The sequence below is a fragment of the Sphaeramia orbicularis genome, chromosome 24 (genome assembly GCF_902148855.1).
Source record: "Sphaeramia orbicularis chromosome 24, fSphaOr1.1, whole genome shotgun sequence".
Taxonomy (NCBI): domain Eukaryota; kingdom Metazoa; phylum Chordata; class Actinopteri; order Kurtiformes; family Apogonidae; genus Sphaeramia; species Sphaeramia orbicularis.
In genome coordinates, this window is record NC_043979.1 from 49,812,311 (window position 1) to 49,828,918 (window position 16,608).

The window sequence follows — 16,608 nt, forward strand, 5'->3', positions numbered from 1 at the left end:
ACCAAAAAGAACCAGAAGAGCATGAACACACACTGACCTAGAACAACTACAGTGGAAAATAGAGGAAAAGTGATTTATATAAACTCAGAAAGTTTAGTTATCAACATTTACAGTTGGTTTACATCATAAATATAAAAAAATTCAAGTATGTTTAAGCGTTTCTTACATATAATAATGATATAATTAAAGGACAATTATTAAAAGTTAAATTCTTTCTGAAAAAAAGGTGCAAAAGATTTGGCAAAAAATACATTTTTCTGACACTTTTATTGTAAAAACAACATAAATAAATGTAGGCGGTCTGTTTTAATGGTGGTCCTTAAAGGGTTTTAACCATACACAGAACCTCATCAGCCTTGACCTTTGACCTGTGGCCTGCACTCGTGGCGTGGTAGGACTCATGTGACTGTCGGTTTTTATTGTCGTGTCACGGAATCTGCTGAGTCTGCGACTGAAGGTCAAGTTTATGATCAGCAGAGCGCGACCTTTGACCCCCGTAAACCACCGACACTTCTGATCCCAGACCAGAATAGTCCATCTGAGACCAACAGAGTCCATGTGAGATCAGCAGAGTCCATCTAAGACCAGCAGAGTCCATCTGGGACCAGCAGAGTCCATTTGAGACCAGCAGAGTCCATCTAAGACCAGCAGAGTCCATCTGGGACCAGCAGAGTCCATGTGAGACCAGCAGAGTCCATCTAAGACCAGCAGAGTCCATCTGGGACCAGCAGAGTCCATCTAAGACCAGCAGAGTCCATCTGGGACCAGCAGAGTCCATCTAAGACCAGCAGAGTCCATCTGGGACCAGCAGAGTCCATCTAAGACCAGCAGAGTCCATGTGAGACCAGCAGAGTCCATCTAAGACCAGCAGAGTCCATCTGGGACCAGCAGAGTCCTTCTGGGACCAGCAGAGTCCATCTAAGACCAGCAGAGTCCATCTGGGACCAGCAGAGTCCATCTGGGACCAGCAGAGTCCATCTAAGACCAGCAGAGTCCATCTGGGACCAGCAGAGTCCATCTGAGACCAGCATAGTCCATGTGGGACCAACAGAGTCCATGTGAGACCAGCAGTGTCCATCTGGGACCAGCAGAGTCCAGAGGATCTGAACTGGGACCAGTCTGTAGAGGGTTTAGCCTTTAATACCGTAATAGTCGTTTCTGCAGATTATTCAGCAAACACAAAAAAAAACTTAATCAGAAATTGAGTATTTGACGATTTAGGCAAAAAAAAAAAAAAATAGGAAGGAGACGATATGAAGGTTTTACAAACACGTTTATTATTCAAATAAAATAAATAATAAATAAAAGATAAAATAAAAACAGTCACTCATAATAAAAACAAAACAGACAAATGCTACACTACCAGGCAAAAGTTTGGACTCACCTGGTTTTTCTTTATTTTTGTGACTATTTTCATTGTAGATTCTCACTGAAGGCATCAAAACTATGAATGAACACATGTGGAATTCTGTAGTTTAAAAAGGTGTGACAAAACTCAAAGCATGTTTTATATTTTAGATTCTTCAAAATAGCCACATTTTGCTTTTATTACTGCTTTGTGCATTCTTGGCATTCTCTCGATGAGCTTCATGAGGTAGTCACCTGAAATGTTTTCCAAAAGTCTGGAAGGAGTTCCAAATGATGCTGAGCACTGGTTGGCCATCTGTGGTCCATCTCATGTCATTTAAATAAGAAGGTGAGTCCAAACTTTTGCCTGGTAGTGTACACAGTGGGTTTAAACACAATGAAGACCAAGGCAACAAATAAAAGCAGACAGTGTTTACAGGCAGAGCTAGTTCTGCTTCTGAACCTTTGTACTTTAAACCTTTGTACATTAATGCCCCCCATCCCTTGTCCCTGGTCCAGGTCAGGGTGATGGTCCGGATCTGCTCGGTCCACGGCGACTCGTCCGAGTCCGTGTCCTTCCTCAAAGTGGACGGTCGGAAGAAGCAGCTGACCATATGTGAGACCGCGGCCGGAGGACACTCAGCCGCCGCCCACAGACGCTCCTCAGGCTCCGCCCCCAAAACTTTCAACTTCGACGCTGTGTTCTCCCAGGATGCATCACAGGTGAGACCGACTGAGCAGACCTCTGCCGTATGTCCCAAAACATAAAATCGGACTTTCTGCATCGAGAACTTTCAAAATAATTAAACAATCTAAATGTTATCTCAGGGTCTGAAACTATGCCCATTTTTAGAGGTTACACTGTGAATTCATTGATTTATTGTAATACCCAAATTATTGCGTAAAAGTGTAAAAAAAAAAAACACAAATACAGACCAATACAGTAAAAACATTGGAATTTTACTTTTTACTTTAGTTTTTATTTTTTACTATAACACACTGTTGAAAGCATGTATTTCATATAATAATGAGAATTAATGGACAGATATTGAAAGATAAGTTCTTCCTGAAAAACAGTGCAAAAGAATTGGTCAAAAAAAGACATTTTCTGACACTTTTATTGCAAAAAACAACTTGATTTATTGATATATTTTGCACATAGTTAACATTGATCAAAGACATAATAAAACAGTAAAGGCGCAGTTGGAGACAGAACGCCTAAAATGGCCTGTTTTAAAACCTCCACCTTATAAATATATGAACGATATAAAAGTTATGATACTTCTGTAGTCCATACACATTCAGAATTCATAAAAAAAAAAAAAGAATAAATAAAAATAAAATAAAAAAATATATATATTGGTTTGGTCTGAGTTGAACAATAGTTGAAGATAATTTAAAGTTGATTGCACAGAGCAGATATTCAAGTTTAAACCGTCTGGCCAACAGAGGGCGCTGCTGTGTATAAAATGGTGTCATCTGCAAACAGTTGAATTCTACTGCTTCTACTTTTTCACCCATTTCTTTACACATTTCTAGAGGTTACACTGTGAATTCCTTTATTTATTGTAATATCCAAATTATTGTGTAAAAGTTGTTATGGAAAGTATAAAGAAAACACACAAATACAGTAAAAACATCAGATTTTTTACAGTGTTGTTTCGCTGTTTACCTTAAAATCACTAGATAACTCATAAAATCAATTCAAGCCCAGAACTTGACATGTTCCTCTGCTGAGGCTGAACACAGCTCTTATGCGATTGGCGGACACTGATCAGATCTCCGTCCTGATAGGCCGAGGTGTGTTCAGGGACGCTGGCCGAGGTCATCCAGTCCGTGGTCAACGGCGCCGATGGCTGCGTCTTCTGCTTCGGACACGCTAACCTGGGTAACGACACACCCACACGTTTCACACACTGTCTTTACTTTTCTCTGAGTCACGCCGCTGTTTACGCTGGCTCCGCCCCCTCGCAGGTAAGACCTACACCATGATTGGGCGGGACTGCTCCACCCAGAGCCTGGGCGTGGCTCCCACCGCCATCTCCTGGCTCTTCAAGGTGATCGAGGAGCGGCGCGAGAAGGCGGGGGCTCGATTCTGCGTCCGGGTGTCCGCCGTGGAGATCTCCGGGCGGGAGGAGACGCTCACCGACCTCCTGGCCGAGGGTCAACACGAAGCCCCGGGCCCCGCCGTGGCCCTGAAGGAGGACCCCATCTGTGGGTCCCAGGTCAGTAACACCTGAAACACTAACACCAACACACAACTGTACAACACACTGGGCCTCAACCAACTAATGCCAGCGTATTTTACAGTTTGAAGTTTCTGTTTTTTAAAGGGACTGTAAAAACACGTAGACTCAAGGATCTCAGGAAGAGACTGTTGTTCCAATATTTTTCATATTTGTTCCACCGAAAGTGTACCTTCGCTACTTTAGGAAACATCTACGTGATGCAAAGGACAAAACGGTGTCTCTTTATCTGCCCAGGAGCCCCATAGAATCTAAGGAGCCAGGGTAAAAACCCCAACTGCTGGGAATGGGGGGTACCCCACAATTTAAAAGGACTGACCACTTGAAGTCAGTGTCGGGGAACACAACAGGAGAATGAAGAAAAAGTCACCAAGAGAAGGGTTGAGTTTTAAAAAAGTCTAGTCCAGAATCTGGTTTATTAAAACAGCAAAAGTTTACAAAAAATCCAAACTTGTGCATTATCAGAGAAGGCAGTTTACCACTAGTATCTCTATAAAACACACACTTGTCAAAACAAAAACCAAGGAAAAAAAGGAGGAACAGGAAGGGCGTCTCCCTCATTACTTTTTATAGTCTTTAGTGACTGTTGGAGACTCCCCTTTCTCTGTGACCTCATTAATACAAGACTCACAATTGGTTAATAATAACACATGGGCAAAGCATATCCGTTCTACGTCATTTGTTCAGCATTATTTCTAAGAAAAGCTTCTAACAAAAGTTCATCTAAGTTCAGCGTGTGCTGTGTACGCCTGTCAATCAACCTTGGTTAGGCATCTAAGCCCAAAACATAAAATAACAATCTTTCCACATAGTCTAGCTGCAAAGCGATCTAAGTCTCAACACCTGCACCTGGAGGTTAAGCGCTTTAAATGCATACTTTAGCCGCAGCACGTTCCGAGGCTCGTGCTCTGGCTTTCCACATTCATCTCGCTTCATCACAGTTACCTGCAAAACTATCACACAAGACCTCTGTCATTGCATTTGACCTTTTTCCTCCTAAGTTGACATCTGCAGTTTGACCACATTCAGCTAAATTTAAAATAACTCAAACTTTCCACTGTGCCCGACCTCGGCTCACAGGAGCCATACTCTCAGGTGCTCAACCGCAATCAACTGCTCTGTACACCGAGGCGAGGCACAGTCAAACCGTTTTTTTCCAGAATGCAAGATTGAGACCCTTTTAAGTAAAGCTTATTACACTTGCACATACACATCATTATTATTTTTTTTTCCCCATTTCTTTTCATTTTGTTTCCTGTCTTAGCAGCAAAAATAGTAAGTTAACATAGTATCAGAGAAGTAGCACAGAACTCTAAGAGCAGCAGCATGGCATAAAGCAAATTCTCCTTATAATGGTCACATTTACCTCCCATTCAACTTAAGACTTGTCTAACAGGACAGTGCATTTGAACCCTTAGTGGTCTGAGCCTATTCTGTCTGTTTTTCAGTCCTTTTGATTTGGCCTTTATATACTATAAACAAATGTTTACTGTGTCTATTTACTATACTATATGTTTATGTTTACTATTTTCTTTTAATAATAGCCTTTATTTATTTCAGTTAACGAAAATGTTTTTTCAATTCTAGTTTTCGTCATTTCATCAGTTTTTGTTAACGATAATAACCTTGATCAGCAACTCTCTGAGCAGACAACACATAAGTAACGCACCACATCGCTATGACGACCAGGTACTGTGAAGTGGGTAGTATCCTGGAATGGAAACGGTCTGGAATAGGACCTGGCACCAGAGTGGATTCGAGGCGAGGCGAGTTGGTTCCACGTAGTAGAAAGGCGGCAAAAGTCTTCTACTAACTTAAAGAAAATGCAGGAACCCAAACTTCATAAAATCAGTGAAAATATTATCATTCCACTGTTCCATGACTAGGGATGTAACAATCTGAAAATTTCATTTCATGGTTATTTTGACTAAAATTGTCACGGTTATCATCATCATCGTGGTATTATTGAAATTGTGCTCAAAATGTTCAAAAAGTACTAATACACACACTGAAATAATTTAACCAAGTTGTATATTGAAAAATAAATAAATAAAATACCAGTCCCAATGTCCCTTCTGTGTCAGAAACATTCCAATATTAACCCTTAGTGGTCTGAGTCCATTCTGTCTGTTTTTCAGTCCTTTTGATTTGGCCTTTATATACTATAGAAACAAATGTTTACTATACCCATGTTTGGATCTGTTTTTTCAGCACAACTTCATCTAGATCAACTGTCTATTAGTTTTTTCACTTTAACCTACTATAAAAACACAAAAGGATAGAAAACACAAAAAATATATAAAATCCGATTTGAAAAATGTATATAATTTATTGCATAAAAACACACAGATGCTTAATGAACCTTTTTACAGACTTTAAAAGTGAATATTGGTTCCAAATATTAGGTATAGAAAATTAAAATTGTAATAAATTAAAGCTATACTCTAATATTCGACATAAAAGCAGATCTGTACATAGGGTTTTCACCAGTTTTCTCTCTGATGTTCACAGACTGAGGATGCATACATGTGGATAAATTAAAATGAAGCAACTTATTCAATAAAAACTCACGACTGATGTTACGATCATTGTTGGTACCCGTAGATTTTATGTGTAGGATTCACCAACGTTTAGTTATTTTGACTCTGACTCCAGTTAAGATCAAGTTTAACGAGTGGTTTAACGAGTGCATTTACAGCTTCATTTTCCTTTTACACATTTCATTCCATCACACTTTCTTCATTAAACCGTTAAAAAAAAACACAACTTTTTTTTTTTTTATTAGTGATCATTAACAAGACATTGTGGATGGAAAAACAGCAAAAACAACACATAAACAAAGGGAAAATCAAACAAATAAACCAAAAACAACAATGATACTAGATACTAATGTTAGTGTTTTCTCTGTAAGATTTAAAAGTTTAGCTTCAGCAGGAAGAGAAAAGACAAATGAGTGACAGGTTTGGTTTGCACTTCCACTGGCGGCGGTCCGCACCGCTCCGTACTCCCGCTGGTATTCTCTGTCTGGGTACTCATCCTCCATCAGCTGGAAAACAGATGAATGTAGTCAGATTACAGACAGAAGGCTGCGTCTGTATCTGCCTGTGTGTGAACGCTACTGTCAGTCAGCCTTACTGTGATCAGCCTCATTTATTCGGTTCCATCTCCACACTCTTCACACTCACACACATTCTTCCTCCTCCTCGTACCTGCTGCACTGAACTGGGAATGGCACACGGATACAAGTGGGATCGGTGCATTTGTATCAGATATCTTTTACGAGTACGAGTACGAGTACACACACTGAGTATCGGAGCCGATGCATCCCTAATAACAACATCATATTACAATGAAAAAGATAAAAAAAACCATAAACTTAATCAAACTCAACCTGAACCTGGTGGATTCTGTTAAACCAGCTGAGAGTCTGCTGGTTCCGTCTCCGTCTTCCTAAACCGGTTCCGTTCTGAGCCTGTCTCACAGAACTGGTGCATGCTGGGAGTATTTTTCCTCAGGTCATCGTCCTCTCTGACCTTGTCTCCGCTCCAGACACTTGACGTCCGTCCACCGTGGTCCAATTAACCCTGACCTTCCTCCTCATTTCCATTCAGACGCTTATCTTCCCTCGGCTCCTTCTTTCGTTCAGACACTTTTTATCTCGACGCTTTAATTTTCTCTCTCGTCTCCTTTAAACGAGCCTGGTTCTGCTTTATTTTCACTTTTGTCCTTTAAACTCACATGGTCATTTTTACAGAGCAGACATCTTCATCACGTCAGCTTCATTTCTGATCTTATCCTGCGGGGGGGGGGGGGGGGCGTCTTTCTGCTCTGAATTTTAATAAAATCCACTCATGTGCCTGTGATAAAAGCAGGAACACACTTCAGAGCTGAGTCATCCTTCTGTTGGCCATTACAATTAAAGAAGAATTACCTGAAAATGCATGTTATTGTCATTGATGTAATTCTTTTATGATTTTTTTCTGCTAAAATTTGGCAAAAGTGCAGGACCTACATATTCCAGCCAAGGTTCTAATACACAGGTGTCAAACATGCGTCCCAAGGCCCAAATCCGGCCCGCCAAAGGGTCCAGTCTGGCCCTGGGATGAATTTATGAAATGTAGAAATAAGATATGAACAATCCTTTTAGTTCAGGTTCCACATTCAGACCAGTATGATCTCCAGTGGGCAGGACCAGTGAAATACTATCAGAATAACAGAGAAATAATGACAACTCCACATTTTTCTCTTTGTAAATGTAAATATTTTTATGTATTTACACTAAAACAAAGTGTAATTTTGCAAAAAATGTGAATAACCTGAACAAATATGAACAACCTGAAATGTCTTGAGAAGTACAAGTTTAACAAGACTGTTTATTACTAAATGTTTTGTGTGTTTGTAGATCCACTGTGATCTGTAAGTTCTAACGTACATGTGGAAATGAGAAACTGAGGCAGGATATTGTTAAAATTACACAGATTTTTTCAGTTTGTTCATGTGATTCACATCTTTTGAAAGGATAGTTTGTAGATGTAAACCCTTTCATAATGTAAATTTACTTTTTTTGCTCAAAAGCAGAGAAAAGTTTAGAGTTGACATTATTTATATATTGTTACGTTATTATTTTACTGGTCCGGCCCACTTCACATCAAATTTTGCTGAATGTGGAACTGAACTAAAATGAGTTTGACAGCCCTGTTCTAATAGTTTTGTATTTTTCATTTTAGTTTAGTTTTCTTTAGTTTGGACTTTTTTTTTCTCTAATTCAGTTCGTTTTAATTCCTTTTTAGAGCAGGTTTGCTAGTTTTTATTAGTTTTCGTTATTTTCTAAATGCTTAGTTTTAGTTTAGTTGTAGTTTAGTTTCAGTTTAGTTGTAGTTCAGTTGTAGTTCAGTTGTAGTTGTAGTTCAGTTGTAGTTTAGTTGTAGTTCAGTTGTAGTTCAGTTGTAGTTCAGTGGTCTCTTTTCTCTTCTTCTCTGTGCTCCTATTCAAATCAATCCCAGACAGGACTCTGCTGCTTTAGTCTCCATGTTTCCAGGTAGAGTGGGGACCAGAAGACGACTGGAAACCACAAGTGAACACAAGTGACGGAGCAAAAAGTGTCGTATGGAGACAGCACAGAAAACTGAGAGAGACAAAGAAATCCATTGAACATCAATCTGACATTGACAAAGACCAAAACCAAGGGAATTTGATCCAGAATTTTTATCTTAGTTTTATAAACACACAATATAGTTTCAGTTAGTTATGTTTTTTTTTTCTTTTAATTCTAGTTTTTATTTATTCCAGTTAACAAAAATGTTTTTACAATTCTAGTTTTCGTCATTTCGTCAGTTCTCGTTAACGATAATAACCTTGGTTCACGGCTCAGAGGTTTTCCTGTCGTCTCTCCTCCAGCTGCAGAATCAGACGGAGCTGAAGGCGACCACGGCCGAGCGAGCCGCCTTCTTCCTGGACGCCGCCCTGACGGCAAGGAGGAGCAGCCGCACGCCCAACGACCAGGAGGCCCGAAGGAACGCCCACTTCCTGTTCACCCTTCACCTTTACCAGGAACGACAGGACAAGAGCAACAAGGCGGCAGGTCAGTGGGCGGGAACACCATTTTTATTAGTATTATTAGTATTAGTGTCAGTTATTTTATTATTAAACTATATACAGAATATATATTGCACATATTATATTATTCTAACGTATTTATTTATTGTTATTTATTATTACTTTATTGTTTATTTCTGCTAATACAAACTAATGTGCAACAGATTTTTTCACTACTGTTCTTATTTTAGTTCATGTTATTATTTTCTTGTAATTCTTGTATCTGTACGTTCAGTTGAGCTGACGCTAGTTTTCTTAATTTCCCGATGGCACTTCCCAAAAGAAGAGTAAAGTTCTATCTAATCTAGTCTAATTTAGTCTAGTTTAATATAATCTAGTTTAACCTAATTTAATCCAAAACACTCATTGACAGTCAATAACATTTAGACTCAACACAGTTTATTTATGCAATGTTTCAAGGTTGATTTCTGAAACTCAGATCAATGGTCATCTGTGTTACAGACTAGGCTAAATCTGTTAGACTGGACTGAATCTGTTGGACTAGACTAAATCTGTTAGACTGGACTGAATCTGTTGGACTGGACTGAATCTGTTAGACTAGACTAAATCTGTTAGGCTGGACTGAATCTGTTGGACTGGACTGAATCTGTTAGACTGGACTGAATCTGTTGGACTGGACTGAATCTGTTGGACTGGACTGAATCTGTTGGACTGGACTGAATCTGTTAGACTAGACTAAATCTGTTAGACTGGACTGAATCTGTTGGACTGGACTGAATCTGTTGGACTGGACTGAATCTGTTAGACTGGACTGAATCTGTTGGACTGGACTGAATCTGTTGGACTGGACTGAATCTGTTGGACTGGACTGAATCTGTTAGACTAGACTAAATCTGTTAGACTGGACTGAATCTGTTGGACTGGACTGAATCTGTTGGACTGGACTGAATCTGTTGGACTGGACTGAATCTGTTAGACTAGACTAAATCTGTTAGACTGGACTGAATCTGTTGGACTGGACTGAATCTGTTAGACTGGACTGAATCTTAGCCCAGACTAAATCCTCTGTAAACTCGGTCCTTTCTTCAGGTGTCCATCTGATCAAACTCAGGCTTAACTAAACCATCAGCTGTTTTTTTCTCATTAGCTTCATGTGCGTCTGTGTTCAATCAGCCTATTAACGGGTGGGGAGGCAGCGCTAACGCTAACGGCCCTGTCGTCGTGTCGCTGCGGTCGTTTCCACGGTTCTTATTAGTGTTTACTGCTGCAGCGTCGGCGTCGGCTGAGTGCATCTGCATGGATAAACAGGCCGCTGTCCTGCGGCGTTGACGCTCTCAGCTGATCTCAGCAGTTTGAGAATCCTGCTGATGGTTCACGTCGTCGTTTCTCTGAGTTAATGAAGTGTGGAGGCCGTTACACCGACCGCGCACCAAGCATCAGGACGTCGGGTTCACGTTGGAATCTGATTCCCGTCAGATCCTCAATGAACCCGTTTACGTCCACATTCAAACTCCAACACGTGGATGTCAGAGTCAGTTTAGTTCAGATCAGACTGTAAAGTAAGAACATCAAAATAATCACAACCCAAATGTTCCTGTTTTAGCGCAAAAATAACATTCAGTTATGAAAATATGTACATTTATAAGCTATCCAAACAAAAAAGACATGAATAACCTGAAAAAAAAGAAATTCCATAAGAAAACTCAGTGTAATTTTAACAGTATTTTACCTCAGTTGATCATTTCTGCATGTGCATCAGATCTACAGAGACATAAAACACGTAAGAGCAGGCAGAATATGGTTCAAACTACACTGAATTTTCTTTAGACATTTCATTTTGTGTATATTTGTTCAAGTTATTCACATTTTTTGTGAAAGGATAGTAAATGTAAACATTGTCGTGTAATTTTCCTTTTTTTTTGCATTTAAACAAAGATTAAAATTTGTAGTTGTTTGAAGTTGTGATGTTTTAGTGCCAAAAAATAACATTAAATTATGAAAATATTCACATTTTCAAACTGTCTTTTAACAATAAAATGTGAATAACCTGAAAAAACTGCGAAAATGCAATTTTAACAAGATAACTTATCATTTATATACGTACAAAACTTTTAATAACAGGCAGAATATTGTTCAAATTACACTAAATTTTCTGTTTACATTTCAGGTTGTTCATGTTTGTTCGGGTTACTCACATTTTATTGTGAAAGGATTGTTTTTAATGTAAATATTTTCATAATTTAGTGTTTTTTATTTGCACTAAAACAAAGATTAAAATTTGTAGTTAAAGTTGTGATGTTTTAGTGCAAAAAAATAACATTCAATTATGAAAATATTCACATTTTTAAAGTGTCTTTTAACAATAAAATGTGAATAACCTGAAAAAACAGCAAAAATGCAATTTTATCAAGATAACTTATCATTTATACATATATATATATATACACACACACACACACAAAACTTTTGATAACAGGCTGAATATTGTATACATATAGTTATATATACATATTTACGTAAATGATAAGTTCTCTTGTTAAAATTGCATTTTTGCTGTTTTTTCATAAATAAAATTTAAAAAAAAATTAAATTAAGTATTTTAATAATTTAATGTTTTTATTACTATAATGTCTTTTAATACTATTATTTATTCATATTATTCTTCTATTTTGCAGAGTTGTACACCCTAATTATATGAATAAAACACCAGTACTACAGAAATAAAAACTGAGCAAATATAAAATTACAAAAACTAAAAATAAGAAAATAGAATAAAAAATGTATAATTTTACAAATTAACATAAGAATAGAGCTGAGTAGAATAAAAAATAAAAATGGACCAAATATGAATAAATGCAAATTTACAGTATTAACAGTATGTGAGTGTATGTATATGTATGAACCAAGTCTATATAAAAATACAAACGCGTAATTATAATTTAATAAATATTGAATAAACATGGCATTGTTTTTGCAGAACAGAAGAACTGAGTCATTCAGTCCTGGTTCTGGTGGTTCTGGTTGGACTGGGTTCCAGTCTCTGATCCAACTGCTCTTCTGTCTGTAAACTAACCCGTCTGGTCTTTGACCCCGTCAGTGTCGGGCCGGAGCCGCCTCCACCTTCTGGACCTGGGCCCCTGCGAGACCGACATCAGCCGGACCCGGGAGGGCGGAGGGGGCCAGTGTCTGTCCCTGTCAGCGCTGGGCAACGTGGTCCTGGCCCTGGCCAACGGGGCTAAGCACGTCCCCTACAGGTGAGCCACAGGGGTCAGAGGTCACCCACCCACAGGGGCCAGAGGTCACCCACAGGGGTCAGAGGTCACCCACCCACAGGGGCCAGAGGTCACCCACAGGGGCCAGATGTCACCCACCCACAGGGGTCAGAGGTCACCCACCCACAGGGGTCAGAGGTCACCCACCCACAGGGGCCAGATGTCACCCACCCACAGGGGTCAGAGGTCACCCACCCACAGGGGTCAGAGGTCACCCACAGGGGCCAGAGGTCACCCACCCACAGGGGTCAGAGGTCACCCACCCACAGGGGTCAGATGTCACCCACCCACAGGGGTCAGAGGTCACCCACCCACAGGGGCCAGAGGTCACCCACAGGGGCCAGAGGTCACCCACCCACAGGGGTCAGAGGTCACCCACCCACAGGGGTCAGAGGTCACCCACAGGGGCCAGAGGTCACCCACCCACAGGGGTCAGAGGTCATCCACAGGATGAATGATTAATGGATGGATGGATTTTAACTTCAACTAAAGGAAAAACGGAACTAAACTTGTTCCATTTCCTTCAAATGAAGCTGAACATCTTCACTCCTAAAACCAAAGGTCCAGGCTGAAGTATCTGACCTTCAGGAAGTGCTCCTTAAATGGACCCTTCAGGTTCATCCACTCATCATTAAGTCCTGTTAATTACTTCAGCCTGTGTTTTGGACTGAACCCATCACCTGTCCATCAGAGGACCACAGTATCGGTTCTTCTTCTGTCAGGTTCAGGGGTTTCCGAACTCTAACCAGTCAGTTTGCGATGAAAGAAAAGCATTAGTGCAGGTTTGCGGTCGTCTCCAGAATCGCTGACGTAGCCCGGGTCTTGGTTTTGTTGTCGACTTAAACACAAAGGGTGGTAGAAAAGCTCAGATGTGAGGTTTAATATTCATTTTCTGAAGCGTGCCAGCATCCTCTGGAGTCTTTTCACAGTCTGACTTTTCCTTTCGTTCCTCGTGTAGTTCAAAGTGGGTCTTCATTAATGTGGGATCACAGAGGCCCAGGCTCTAATGACTGGGTGGGGGGATCCAGTGGGCTTCATCTGCCCCTGTTCTTTTCGGATAACGAGGCCTGTCTTGATGTTTTATTCAGGGACAGTAAGCTCACCATGCTGCTCAGCCAGTCCCTGGGAAACATCAACTGCAGAACCACCATCATCGCGCACGTGTCGGACTCACCGGCCAACTACATGGAGACGCTGACCACGGTCCAGCTGGCCTCACGCATCCACCGCATGAGGAAGAAGAAGGCCAAGGTAGGTCCACATGAGGAAGAAGGCCAAGGTAGGTCCACATGTACATGGACGTTAACAGAAGCTCCATCAGGAAGCACTGATGGGGGGAGATGAAACAGGAGTCTGGTGGAGCACCAGTTCTGCAGATCTGTGGGGAGTTTCTGTCACACCCCACAAAAAATAAATTAAAAAACATGGAAAAGTAATAGTTTAAAAAAAAAAAAAAGGTTCAATTTTTCCAGAACTAAAACTCAACATCCACAGCAAAATCAGACAGAGTGGATCAGAAAGCACTCCATCACACAGGGATGGATGGATGGATGGATGATGAATGATGGATGGATGGATGATAGATGATGATGGATGGATGGACGGATGGATGGATGACAGATGAGTGGATGATAGATGGACAGATGATGGATGGATGATGGGTTTGTGGGTGGATGGATGGACGGACAGATAAAATAATTTCATATTATTATGTAGAAGAATCTGAAGTATTATCTGATCTAACCCTCTAACTGAACCATCAGTAAATGAAACTGTTTCCATGGGTTCATTAACTCCGAATTAAAGATGAAAAGTCTAAATGTGTGCGAGGCGTTCACTGACCTCCTGGGACTCTGTAAAACACAGTCCTCTATGACACCAGTGAGTGCGATCAGGTCTGATCAGCTGTGACTCAGGTTTGTCTTCCTTCATCTGACAGATAATCAATGACTGACAGGATGAAGGTCCGCCCTGGTCCCACTGGGTCCACGTTCATCCTCGTTAGACGCAGCGACACGTCCGATATTTATCTGATAGATTGAACAGTCCGATGGAAGTATGAGTTCAGAGCATAGTTCTGTCCTGGACACTGTGCACGTTTAACCCCTGACTGGATCTAAACGGTGCATTCGTGTGTAGTTCCATATGATCAAACACATGGTTATGAAGACAGTCACCCAGTGGTCAGTCTGAGGGTCAGTGCAGACCTTCGGTGGTCAGTCTGAGGGTCAGTGCAGACCTTCGGTGGTCAGTCTGAGGGTCAGTGAAGACCTTCAGTGGTCAGTCTGAGGGTCAGTGCAGACCCTCAGTGGTCAGTCTGAGGGCCAGTGCAGACCTTCGGTGGTCAGTCTGAGGGTCAGTGAAGACCTTCAGTGGTCAGTCTGAGGGTCAGTGCAGACCCTCAGTGGTCAGTCTGAGGGCCAGTGCAGACCTTCGGTGGTCAGTCTGAGGGTCAGTGCAGACCTTCAGTGGTCAGTCTGAGGGTCAGTGCAGACCTTCGGTGGTCTTAGTCCAGATCAAACTGAAGCAAGTTCAGCTTTATTGACCCTGGGTTTACACTTTATGGACAGTTCAGACACAAAAACCCTGTAAATAACCAGTCGTCTGTAGTGGTTCCACAGTGGAATGATAATATTTCCACTGATTTTATAAAGTGGATGGATGAGTGGATGGATGATTAATGGATGGATGGATGAAGTTTGGGTTCCTGCATTTTCTTTAAAGTTGGTAGAAGACTTTTGACGCCTTTCTACTACGTGGAACCGGCTCGACTGGACTCTGGTACCAGGTCCTATTCCAGGCCGTTTCCATTACAGGATACTACCAACTTTACAGTACCTGGTCGTCATAGCGATGTGGCATGTTACTTCCATGTTGTCTGCTCAGAGAGTCGCTGATCAAGGTTATTATCGTTAACAAAAACTACTGAAATGACCAAAACTAGAATTGAAAAAACATTTTCATAACTGAAATAAATAAAAACTATAATTAAAAGAAAAAAACGATAACTAACTGAAACTGTATTGCGTGTTTACAAAACTAACTAAAATGGATAAAAATTATGGATAAAATGCCCTTTGTCTTTGTCAACGCTGAATTGATACGAAAGCGATTTATTTCACTCAAGCAATTTTCTGTGCTGTCTCCATACGACACTTTTTGCTCCGTCACTTGTGTTCACTTGTGGTTTCCAGTCGTCTTCTGGTCCCCACTCTACCTGGAAACATGGAGACTAAAGCAGCAGAGTCCTGTCTGGGATTGATTTGAATAGGAGCACAGAGAAGAAGAGAAAAGAGACCACTGAACTACAACTGAACTACAACTGAACTACAACTAAACTACAACTGAACTACAACTAAACTACAACTGAACTACAGCTAAACTAAAACTGAACTACAACTGAACTACAACTAAACTAAAACTAAACTACAACTGAACTACAACTAAAATAAAACTAAACTACAACTGAACTACAACTGAACTACAACTGAACTACAACTAAACTACAACTAAACTACAACTGAACTACAACTGAACTACAACTAAACTACAACTGAACTACAACTGAACTACAACTAAACTAAAACTGAACTAAAACTGAACTACAACTGAACTACAACTAAACTAAAACTGAACTACAACTGAACTACAACTAAACTACAACTAAACTACAACTGAACTACAACTGAACTAAAACTGAACTACAACTAAACTACAACTGAACTACAACTGAACTAAAACTGAACTACAACTGAACTAAAACTGAACTACAACTAAACTACAACTAAACTACAACTGAACTACAACTGAACTAAAACTGAACTACAACTAAACTACAACTAAACTACGACTGAACTACAACTGAACTACAACTAAGCATTTAGAAAAAAATGAAAACTAATAAAAACTATCCAACCTGCTGTAAAAACAAATTAAAACGAACTGAAATAGAGAAAAAAAAAAGTCAAAACTAATTAAAACTATAATGAAAAATCCAAAACTATTAGAACCTTGTTGCTGATAAACTTGTTCGTTGCCTGTTGTCTCGTCAAGCTCATGCTGAATTTTTACGTCGGCCACCGAAGACTGAACCTCTTGGACCGACCATGGTGTAGTTTTACAGACTGTCATCGTGTGGATTCACCTACCGACATACTTACCATAAACTTCCGCATCTGTTTTTTTTG

The 16,608-nt window shown here is 40.3% G+C and overlaps 1 protein-coding gene across 1 annotated transcript in view; it reads left to right on the top strand.

Annotated features, from left to right (window-relative positions):
- LOC115415125 (kinesin-like protein KIF26A) overlaps nucleotides 1-16,608 on the top strand; it is a 79,632-nt gene that overhangs the window by 46,760 nt on the left and 16,264 nt on the right. Inside the window, exons 6-11 of the mRNA XM_030128586.1 lie at nucleotides 1,867-2,070; nucleotides 3,142-3,235; nucleotides 3,322-3,572; nucleotides 8,991-9,174; nucleotides 12,247-12,403; nucleotides 13,510-13,672. Coding sequence (XP_029984446.1) covers nucleotides 1,867-2,070; nucleotides 3,142-3,235; nucleotides 3,322-3,572; nucleotides 8,991-9,174; nucleotides 12,247-12,403; nucleotides 13,510-13,672 — 1,053 coding nt within the window. The remainder of the gene's footprint in view (nucleotides 1-1,866; nucleotides 2,071-3,141; nucleotides 3,236-3,321; nucleotides 3,573-8,990; nucleotides 9,175-12,246; nucleotides 12,404-13,509; nucleotides 13,673-16,608) is intronic.